At 37.3% G+C, this 12393-nt stretch overlaps 1 protein-coding gene across 1 annotated transcript in view; it reads right to left on the bottom strand.

The window, feature by feature from the left end:
* Positions 1–12393, bottom strand: part of LOC122738234 — an 89705-nt gene that overhangs the window by 45447 nt on the left and 31865 nt on the right. Inside the window, 2 exon segments of the mRNA XM_043980292.1 lie at positions 7330–7461; positions 9656–9865. Coding sequence (XP_043836227.1) covers positions 7330–7461; positions 9656–9865 — 342 coding nt within the window.

The raw sequence follows: 12393 nt of genomic DNA, 5'->3' as shown, positions 1-12393 counted from the left end.
TTTTGAGCCACATATATATAGCACAGAGAAAGCACATAGGCAATATATCATTCGGATAATTCTAGCCAATGTAATGTGATAAGTATTCATTAGTTCCCTAGTATACATAGGATACTTCATGGGACATAGGAAGTGATATACTTCTTGAAGCACCATGGAATATTTTAGGGATGGAAAGAAAATGAACCAGTATATCCTTCCTAAAATGTAGTATGCAGACCACATCCAAGTACTATATGTAGCTATGGATGCCACATTTGAGAAAGGATATTATAAGTCAGAAGGCTTCCAGGGGAGAACAACCAGAGCACAAAATGAATAATTGCCCCTCCCAGTTTATGTAGCATTTTATTAAGTACCTACTATATGTCAGGCACTGTGCTAAGTACTAGGGATAGAAAAATCTTTTAAATCTATATTTTCATATATCCATACTTCCTCTTTTGCATGTACATAGCACAGTGGATAGTGTTTCAACTTGGAATCAGAAAGACCTGAGTTCATATCCTGCCTCAGACACTTAATAGCTGTGTGAACCTAGGCACTGTGTGAACCTCAGACACTTAGTAGCTATGTGAAGCTAGGCAGCTCATTTAATCTGTCCCAGTTCCCTCTTCGATAAATGGGGATAATAATAACACCCACTTCACAGAGTTATTGTGAGGATCAAATGAGATCACATGTTGTAAAAGGACCTTGTAAACCTTAAAGTACTGTGTAAATGCTAGTTATTTTTATTTTTATTATTTTTAATAATAATATCCTTGATTATCTAGTAGGGATAAAGTTTAAATTAACACTATGTGCTTCGAAAGAAACTGATATGGGAAGGCCTCTCTTAAGCTAAGGGACAGAGAATTGTGTGCAACTAATTGTAAGATCAAAGAAAATTAGGATCTAAATTCATGAAATTCTTCCCCAGGAGAAATGTGGGATAGATCACAGGAGAGTCTACCCACTCCTCATCTTGCTACAAAGGTAAATGGTAGAATTGGGCACAGGGAAGAATAAGGTTCAAGAAAAAATGTTTTAAAAAAAGAGATCTAAAATTTTATAAAGATTTAAGGGTGGGGGCAGCTAGGTGGCACAGTTGATAGAGCACCGGCCCTGGATTCAGGAGGACCTGAGTTCAAATCTGGCCTCAGACACTTGACACTTACTAGCTGTGTGACCCTGGGCAAGTCACTTAACCCTCATTGCCCTGAAAAAAAAAAGATTTAAGGGTGGGGATGCACTTTACCCCAGCTAAATATAGAAGGTTCAGACTTCTCCATTGAATCAATCCAAGGTATAAAGTAGATGCAAATAATTCCTTAGTCAATTTGCAAGATATGAAATGCTTTGATCATTAGATTAAAGAAGATGACAACCACACTGAAAATATTTTGTGACTTTTTCAAGAGAACCAGTCATTCCCTGTGGAGTTATGCATAAAATCAAGAGCCAGTTTAGAAGGCAGCATCCAGCAATGAAGCAGTCAGGCTTTTTCATTCTGATCTCGGCCAGTCCTGCCCAGGGACTTTTCCCATTGACCAGTCTGATTCCGTCAAAGATTCTATCTGCAAAAGCAACAGGCCAAAAGAAACCAAGTCCTTGAGAGATCATAGAGTGAGAGAGATCAGAAAGCACGGAGACCATAGCAGATTCAAAGAAATATTCTAACATGAATACTTGAGATTTCTACATTCATCTGCTTTTGGAAGGGGGGGGGAGTCAAAGAGATTTGAAACCAAATGTCACTGAATCTTCCATGCTAACAGTCTGGACAGCCATCAAAAAGTTAGCATTGGAGTGCTTTTTGGATAATGTCAAAGACCTGGTCCCAGCTTCATGGGGTTATGTATTTCAACTAAATAACTCTCTCAGAGAGTCAGGGAACACTCTAAGTCAGAGTTTTTAACCTGAGGACCCATGAACTTTTAAAAATCTATAAATATTTCTGCAAATGTATTTCATTATAATTGATTGCCTTTGCAATCCTATTAATTTAATTTGATGCACTTAAAAACATTATTATAGGCTACTGAAAGGGTCCATGATGAAAAAAAAGTTAAGAACCCCTGCTCTAAAGCAACAAGTTACAGAATATTCACCAATCTGTGTGGGTAGGAGAAGTTTCCTCACACAGAGGTCTGAAAATCCATGAAATGACAGACACAGAGTGGGAAAAATGACTATCCAACAGTAGTACAAAGGACTCGCCATTTCACCAATATGGCTATTCTACCAATGCAACTTGCAACTCTTTCTTTACAGTAGTAAAATGCTTCATGCATTAGTATAGAGGCTTTATGAATTGCTACTGCCCAAAAAATGTATCACCTAGTGACCCAGATCTTAGTGATAAGCCTCTCTGTACTTAGATAGGCAAGGCCCTAGAACAGCAAAAACTCAAGAGTTCATCACTGATCTATAGTCAAAGTCTTTCAAATCTATTGAGTCCTGCCTGCTTGCTATATGTTCCATTTGGATAGCTTTTGAGAATGCCAAGTTATTTCCATATTGTGTAAGTAATCAGGCTAGTATTTTTGTGAAGACCTATTGCAAGGATGGGTAGATGATAAGTAGAGATACAGAGACAAAACAGATGGAAGAAAGAAAGGGAGGGAGGGAAGGAGGGAGGAAAGAACAGAGGAAGGAAGGAAGGGAGGAAGGAAGGGAGGAAAGAGTGAAGGAGGGAGAGAGGAAGGAAGGGAAAGGGAGAGAGAGGGAGAGGAAGGAAGAAAGAACAGATAAAGAGAGATGAAAGAGATGATAGGTAGATAGACTTAAAGGACAGATAAATAGAAGGATGATAGATAAAATCTAAGTCAAATTACAATTTGGCATAAATTGATATCAGAACATGGATTTATTTAGATTTATGTCACAGAGCCCTTCTGTTAAACCAGAGGCAGCTATGCAGTATTATGGTGTGAATACTGGACTTGGACTCAGGAAGATCTGAGTTTGAATCCTACCTCAGACACTAATTTGCCATGTAACCCCAGGTAAGTCACATCTCTCTGTACCTCAGTTTCCTCATCTATAACATAAAGAAATTGAACTCAATAAACTCTATAATCCCTTCCAATTTTCAATATAAGATCCTATAATTAAATTCATTGTAGTTATGTATAATTTGTATATTCCTGCCTAGAATGAATTCTCAGGAAATTTTTGACTTCTAAAAATTACTAGATCTGTCAAAGGTTGTCAGCATTTGACATTTGCTTTTTTTCTGCCCACCATTCTGCACCTGATCTTTGTTTTCTATGCCAAAAATATATGGCCCATAACAGTGACATATAAAGCCAAAAGATTGTGAGGGTGGGGCTGGCAAAGAGCCATTTCTGAGCCTTTAATCTTTATGGGGTTTTTTCTATCACTATTAGTACCACCAACAGCAGTTAAAATGGACAAAGTACCAATAGCGTGTAGGAATTAGTCTGGACACAGTTTAGAGAGCATTTGCCTAGGCTCTGTCCTGATTGAGAGGCACTCTCTCCTAATGACTTTTTTCCCATCATCTCTGGGTACAAAGAGCTGGAGTAACCTGTAGACCTCCTCTCTTCCTGTTTGAAACAACTCCATCTGACAAGGGCCTTTTACATTTTATCCTTTGTTTTATAAAAGTAAACTGGACCTTCTGATCTTAGGCCATGAGTGTCCACACTAAGTAAATTCTCAATGTAAACCCTCATAAGGAGACTCTTGGGTTTGATGTGCCAGCAAGCACATTTCTGAATGAAGCTGCCCCAAAAAGGTGAAGCTTTCAACTACAAAAAATAGCAGGATACCTTCCTTAGCAAAGGAGAGTTCCTGCTTACAAACTAGGAAGTATGTTGACTTAAAGAGCTACCCCAATCCATTCATAGGAACAATTTTTCTGACTCGATTCCCCAATGTTGCAGTCCCAGAGGGATGACTCATTGCCTGCACAGGAAACATCATGGATCCAGGGCTGAAGAGCTTCTCCAGGTAAGGGGACATACTTTGGAGACCCAACTCCATCTCCAAATCTGACCTGGTGACAGATCACAGATACCTCTGCCAAAGTCCAGACTTCATTGCACACCAACCCCCATGAGTCCTGATGCTTAACCATTACCACTCCAACACAGGGATTTGGTCCATATACTGTTTCAATTCTTCTGTAGCTTCACCTTCTGAAAGTTAATGGACATTAATTAGAGGAGGGAAGGTAGACACCATTCTTATGTAAATTATTTTCTAGAATCTCCCTTACAACTGAATTAACACCAAATATTCCACCAGAGTATAGACACATCCTCATACCTGCATCAGCCCTTCATGTGAAGCAAACACAGAACTTGGAGTTCAAGTATTTATTCTAACACTAATTCACTGTATATTGCTGTTCAGTCATTTAGTTGTGTTTGGGTCTCAAACTATGCTTCTCCACAAACATGTCTTCTATGAACAACATTAACAATGTACAATGGCAAAAATTCCCCAAGAAAATAAAAGCATATAACTCCACAGAGCAGGGACCATAGGATTTATTCTCCTTTGAATTAGTTACTAGTCATGGTAGTAATTTGTAAGTGCTGCCAGTCATGACAAAAATAACCAATGCCTCCTTTTTTTCTTTTTTTTAAGCTTTCACCAGGTTGCTATCTTAGTTTTCCATTCCCCTTACTAATAAAGTCATAGAATCATAGACATTGGTCAGAAGAAACTAAAAAATTATATCTTGGCTATAATGCTGCCTCTGTGACCTTCACCTCTCTGAGTATGTTTCTTCATTTTTTAATGACTAAGTTTCATTCAATGATCTCTATAGTCCATCCTAATCCATGTCCTGTGATCCTTTATGACCCAAATGGTCACCTTAACAAAACATTAATCCCATCTGCAATACCCTAGACAAGGGGTTACCCATTTATTTCAAGAACATTTTCCCTTTTGACCCTACCTATAAAATTTTCTTCTTCATATCTCAACAGAAAATACACAATCCCCCAATAGCAGACGTATGAGTTGTACTTACTTATCAGAAAATATGTAGGAAAAATGAGGTATTTTAGCACTCAAATGTTTTATCTTCAGAACACTGCATAATTGGAAATATCTAAGTCACAAACAGCTTTGAGTTCAATAGAAGGAAAAAAATCTACTTACAAATGTATTTGTCCAAAATTCAAATGGACTGAGCCTTTGAGAGGTAGTGAACTCCCTATAACTGTAGATCTTCAAATAGATGCTGACTGCCTATGAAAGAACTTTAGAGTGGATTCATTATTTCTTTATGTAATGGAGTCCCCTCCCATCCCTGAGATTCTATTATATAATTAAGGTTTTTGTATTTCCATCTGGATACTTGGTACCATGTAAACACTAAACTAGGTATGGTGGCATACAACTGTTATCATAGCAACTGGAGAGGCTGAGGCTGATGGATTTCCTAAACTAAGGAGTTTTGAGGTAGAGTGGGCTAAATTAGTTGGGTGTCTACACTGAGTTCAGCATTAAAATGGTTGGCAGGAGTCTATCAGGATATCTAAGAAGGGGTGAGCCAGCCCAAGTGAAAAACAGTGTTTCCCATGTGGATCAGAATGGGATCAACCCATGAGTGACTACTGTACTATGGGCCAGGGTGAGATAAAGGCACACCATCTTTTTTTTTTTTAATCAGGTAGATACAGGCCATCAAGACAATGGCCCTTTAAGATTTTTATCAATTCATTCATAAGTATCAGTGATTCACTAATATGAGTTGTAAATCAGTCCAAATATTCTGGGAAGCAATTTGGCATTATCCTATTTTAAAAAGTTATTAATAGTGAAACTATTCAGCCTGAGTTTATGAAGCAATGCTTCTTTTTTTTCACTTAATCGGTGTTCATTCATTTGATTAGATAACATCTAATCAGTCTTTGAGTTTATTTGGAAGAATAGAGAATAAGTGATTGAGGACAAGATTGACATTCAGATTTGATGTACTTCAACCCAGTAAGACACCAAGATGACAAATAATTGTATCTGTGTAAATCTCAAAAACACATTCCATTAACCCCCTAGAATACCTTTAAAATTGTGAACAAGATTTTGCTTCCATATGGGTTTCAGATATTCTCAGCTATCCTTCCTTTTCATTAAAACCAAACTTTTTTTTTTTCAGGGCAATGAGGGTTAAGTGACTTGCCCAAGGTCACACAGCTAGTAAGTGTCAAGTGTCTGAGACCAGATTTGAACTCAGGTCCTCCTGAATCCAAGACTGGTGCTTTATCCACTGCACCACCTAGCAGCCCCCTAAAAACCAAAATTTCTTATTGTCATGTTTAATACCCAACTAGATGTTCTCACCTATCCCATTGTCTTTTTTGTTGAAACCAAACTCTCATTATCATGTTTATACCCCACTAAAAATAAGAGAAAAAATTATTTTTATAGTTATTTATTAAGAAGACATATGCAAGATACAGTGCAAGCATCTGGAGATACAAAGGCAAAAATGAAAGAGTCTCTGTCCTTAAGAAGCTTATGTCCTACTGGCTATCCTGGGCATTGTATAGTGTATTTACTTTACTTGGTTAAGATATTGCTCATTGCAGGTGGATTTCAGAAAAGCCTGGAAAGACTTACATGAATTGATGCTGGGTGAAATGAGCAGAACCACAAGAACATTGTACACAGTATCCACAACATTGTGTAATGATAAACTGTGATAGACCTAGCTCTTCTCAGCAAAACAATGATCTAAGACAATGCCAAAAGACTCATGATGGAAAATGTTCTCCACGTTCAGAAAAAGAACTGTGGAGTCTGAATGCAGGCTGAAGCATACTATTTTCACTTTTGTTACTGTTTTTTGTTGTTGCTGTTTCTTCTTTCTTGAGGTTTTTTTTTCCTTTTTTTCTGATTCTTCTCTCACAATATGACTAATGTGGAAATATGTTTTTTAAAAGATATTGCTCATCTCAGTCATTATCAAAAAAACATAGAGTGGTGAATGGAACATGAGATTTCAAATGAGGAATGCCTCGGTTCAAACCCCAGCCCAGACAATCACTAGCAGTGTGACCTGTGACATATTGCTAAATTTCTCTGGGTTTCAACTTTTTTCATAAGTAAAATGCTGTGTGTAGGATACTGTTTTAGGAGTTAAAATGTCTCCAAGAGCAAAGTCAAGTCAATTGTCAATCCTTTCCAATCCCCATGATGCCAATAATTACTTATACAATTCAGGCTTCATTTGATAGGAAAGAAAAACTAGGTGCTAAAGACAATTTTAGGCAAATTAGAAATAGAAACAATGTCAATGTTCCCTGAAGTGCCAGATCCAAGGAAGGGGGGAAATATATTTATAGTCTCATGAGATGTTTTATTTAAAAGTCTCTTTGTGCAATGACATCCCTAAAATATCCAGTTCAACATCATCATATCCAGGAGGCAAAGATTCCTCACTTTCTTCCACAACAAGAAGTTGACTGGTGTTCATAGGATGAGGTGTCCAGTCTAAAATTTGAGAGAGAGGTTGATTACTCTATGATACTCTTCACAATGAGAATACCTAAGAAGAGGAAACTGCCTCTATTCTTCTAGGTAGTCAATAATCCCTTGGTTCCAATCAAATATTAGTACCACACCAGGAAAAGACAAAACTATTCCAGAATAAGAACAGAATTTGCTTTGAAAAGCTTTTCAGAAGCTTTGGTATAATAGAAAGAAGATTTGCATGGAAAGACTCAAGTATAAATATCCCACATTTTCCAAGTATACTAAACCAAATATGATTATGAATTTTTAATATTCCTAGGCTGGAAAAATTACTTTTGATCACTTATTGGTGTTTCACAAATATGCATAGATTCATATATATATATATATATATATATATAATATATATATATATATATATATGTATTCAAGTATATTACACATATTTCCTTTTTTCCAGGCAATCCCTCTGCTCCACATTGGTTTTTTCCATGACTTCATGATTTCCAGAACTTGCATGTTAATGCTTTTGTTCTTCATTCTCTTCCTTTCCTTTCCTCATTTCCTTCTTTTCCTTTCTCTGTTCTTTTATTCTTTCTCCTCTATTCACCCATCTTTCTCTCCTTCCTCTCAATAACCCACTTCTAAATGTCCCCATTCCATTTTTGTGACACCTATATCCTTTCCCTCCATCCTTCTCTTTTTACTCTGCTTTATTTCCCTTCTAGATATGCTTTTCTAGTCTTTGCTAACCCGTACCTGCTTCTCCCTCTAATTACCACTGTCAGGGATAATTGATAGGATCATCAAAAGAGAATGGGATATAGGGAAGAGATATTTTAGTGAAACTTTGGCACAGGACACAACTTTTTTGGAAATCTGTGTGGAATGTTCTTTCTTCTGGTATATTTAGTCAACCTCTTCAAAGGTGGGACCTGGAGAAATACCTCTTGGAGGACTTGCTCCATCACTTGGGAACCCACCAATCATGCCCCCTGAATTCTGGAACATCTTAGTAATAATGGGTTCTTGACCTTTCTCCAATTCTTTCTGCTGACACTCAAATTATTCTTTTTGAAAAGTCTGCTATTTATCTAGTGCAGTTGATTGTTTCATTACATTTGTCAAGGGTCATCTGTTTGTCTTCATCATTAGTTTTACCTTGAAGTTTCTCATCCTTTACTATAGCTTTCATGTGGAAAGCATAAGATTCAAGTGAATTCTGGGAAGGCAGCTTCTCTCCCTGATTCTTGTCTTCATCCTTATATTTCTCAGCTTCTTAAACCATACACTCAATGTCTTCTTTCCTCAGATGACCTTTGTCATTTGTGATGGTGATCATATCCTTCTTGCCTGTGCACTTGTTCTCAGAAGACATATTGAATATGCCTTTTGTATCAGTGTGAAATGTTCCTTTAATATGAGGATTAATCCTGAAGGTAGGGACATTGCTATGAGTTCAAACTTTCCAAGCATATTGTTATCCTTTATCATTGATTTCTCTCACCTTCAGAAAACTGAATAAGCACGCAAGGTTGGTTGTCTGATTAGGTGGTAATTTTTGGTCTCTCCTTACTTAAAAGATAAAATGAGTGGAAGATCATATTATCTGAGGAAAAAATAATTAACTCCAAAGTGTTGCATTGTAAATAAGAAAGTTGGTTTTCATGCAAAAATGAGAAGACCATGGAAATATGAACAAATATGTGGTCATTTAAAAAGCCCTCCAAGCACCGACCCTGGAGTCAGGAGTATCTGAGTTCAAATCCTGTCTCAGACACTTAACACTTACTAGCTGTGTGACCCTGGGCAAGTCACTTAACCCCAATTGCCTCACCAAAAAACAAACAAACAAAATAAAAGCCCTCCAAATTCATCCTTTACTAAAATGTTTGTAGTAATAGGACATCCTTAAGGGGCAGCTAACTGGCACAGTGGATAGAGCACTGGCCCTGGATTCAGGAGTAACGGAGTTCAAATCCAACTTCAAACACTTAACACTTACTAGCTGTGTGACCCTTGGCAAGTCACTTAACCCCAATTGCCTCACCAAAAAAAAAAAAGGACATCCTTAAAATAGCTGGCAAGGGAAATTTTGACTATTAAAAGAATGAGTCCATGGTTTCCCCACTGTCTATTCATGTAATCAAGTAACAAAACTTCCTTACACATGCAAGAAAGGGAAATGGAAATAAGAAATGAATGTGAAGACCTGAGGAAGTAGCAACTTTCTCCTCTTCCTCTTCCTCTTCTCCATCATCCTCTTTCTCAGTCAAATGTTCCTCACTTTCTCTAATATCATCATACTCTTCTGACAGACTGATATCTTTCTCTTCCACCTCTTCATATTTCTCCCCCACTGTAGGATTAGCAAGGTCCTCATAGATGCCATCAGTAAGAAGATTCTGACTTGTCCTGCAAACTGGAAAAAAATGACATGAGTGAGAGGTATTAAAGACCTTATGGTTTGGGAGATAATCTCCATAAAGCATCTAAAATGAATTGGCTTTCACCACGTATTAAATTTTTAAGATGATTTCTACAACTATTCTGTTCTGAATTCATTGATTTGTTAGGCAAAAAAATTATTTCTCATGTCAATAAAAATTCTTTTTCTCCAGGTTAAGCCTATCCTTGCTGTTCAGTATAAGAATGAGTCAACAATGTCTCATGATATACTATGACCCTACTCTACAAGAAACTTCTTATAACCTAATGAGGTAGGCTATATTCATCAGAAACATAAATTTTAGAAGGGACTAGAGGTACAGCTGGTGCAATCTACCACTCAAAGAAGAAGGGTTCTTAACTTTGGATGTGTCATGGAAGCTGTTAGTAGTCTGAAGAAGCCTATGGATGCCTTTCTCAGACAAATGTTTTTAAATTCATAAAATAAAATATGCAGGATTATAAAAGAAACCAAATATACTGAATTACAGTTGGCAGAATAGAAAAGAAAAAATTCATGGACCTCAGGTTAATAACTCCAGCAAATACAGGAATACCTTCTCCAGTCACCCAACTTTCACTTGATTACAATGCAGCTATGTGGCACAGTGAATAAAGCACTGGACTTGAAATCAAGAAGAACTGATTTCATGTCCAGCATCAGACACTTGCTGGCTCTGGGAACTTCAGCAAGTCAATCCCCATTTGCCTCAGTTTCTTTAACTGTAAAATGGGGATAATATGAACACCTAACTCCCAGGACTGTTATGAGGATCACACAAATAATATCTGTAAAGTGTTTAACATGGTATCTGGCATATAGTAGATACTATAGAATCAGTATTACTTGTTCACTTGTACTAGCACAGAATTAATTCCCTCATAAGGTGATCCATTCTACTTTTGGTCACCTCTACTGATAGAAAGTTTTCCAGTGTGTTAAACTGAAATCCATTTCCCTTCAATTTTCACTGATTGGTCCTATTCTTCTCCAGAAGCAAAAAGGAAATAGATACAGTCCTGCTTCCAAAGGATAGTTCTTCAAATATTTGAAGGCAGCTATGATGTTTCTCATAATTCCTGTCTTCTCCAGGGTAAACAACTCAATTCTTTCAATCATCCTTCATAAGGCATAGTTTCCAGCCCTTTTCTCCATCCTGATCACACTCTTTCTAGATTGATTTTAGTTCAGAGTGTGCTACCTCCTAAAATATGGCAATTTGGGACCTCCTGCATTTTTCCCAAAAGTGGTTCTGCAATTACAGACAAAAATTCTCTAAAATGAGAATAGTGAGAAGGGAAGAAGCATGCTAAGTGATTTACAAATTCTATCTCATTTGATCCTCACAGCAACTCTTCAAGGTAGATGGTGTCATTATCCTTATTTTATAGTTGAGGAAACTGAGGTACACAGATTAAAGTGACTTGCCCTGGGTTGCACAGCTACTAATCATCTGTGGCCGAATTTGAACTCATGTCTTCCAGATTCCAGGCACAGCACTCAATCCCCAGTGCCACCTAGGACCATGATAGATATTGCAAGCAGTATAAATCCACTCCCAAATATTTTTGGTGAGCAATTGTATCCATTCTACAAGACCTTGGAGGAGATATCTGTTTAGAGATTGTGGTGAAGAATTTTACTTTAGTAAACCCCATTCTTGGGATTCTTAGAGAAACAGAATATGATACTATTATGTTTCTATGATAAACCACACCAGAAAGAGGATCCTAGATAAAAGTGAGTTGTGCAACATAAAGATTGCAGTGCTCAGTTATATACCATAACAAAATTCCTCCTGACCATTACTTTCCTTAAGATTTAGATTTTGAGGGGCAGCTAGATGGCTCAGTGGATAAATCACCAGCCCTGGATTCAGGAGTACCTGAGTTCAAATCTAGTCTCAGACACTTGACACTTAACTAGCTGTGTGACCCTGGGCAAGTCACTTAACCCCAATTGCCTTACAAAAACAAAACAAACAAAGAAAGATTTAGATTTTGAAGGAACTAAAATTGTAGTATTTTATTGGTGCTAATTGGTGGATGTCTTGATATAAAATGCATGCTGAATATTCACAATTCTATTTGCATTTATATTCATATACATAAGACCCTACATGGTGAAACTGAATCCTCTCATGTAACTGAAATTAGAGAACTAGTACTTAATACAGAGGCAGGGTGCTAATGACTTGAATTCCTTACTGCCATGAGACAGACAGGAAGTAAATCAGGCTATCTGCACTGAGCCAAAGTCACATTCACCATGCATTCACAATGTATGGGAGGTAGCTGCCCAAAACAGAAAAACAAGGATTACAATAATGTAAACATTTAGATAGCAAAGCTGAAGTAACTTTTCAATAGCTGTTGTCCAGCTAGGTTGTGCAGTTAGAGTACCAGACCTGGAGTTGGGAAGACTCTTTTTCATGAGTTTAAACTTGGCCTCAGGCACTTACTAGATGTGTGACCTTGGATAAGTCACTCAACCCTGTTTAC

This window comes from Dromiciops gliroides, chromosome 2 (assembly GCF_019393635.1).
Source record: "Dromiciops gliroides isolate mDroGli1 chromosome 2, mDroGli1.pri, whole genome shotgun sequence".
Classification (NCBI taxonomy): domain Eukaryota; kingdom Metazoa; phylum Chordata; class Mammalia; order Microbiotheria; family Microbiotheriidae; genus Dromiciops; species Dromiciops gliroides.
This window is presented reverse-complemented; position numbering and strand designations above follow the sequence as displayed.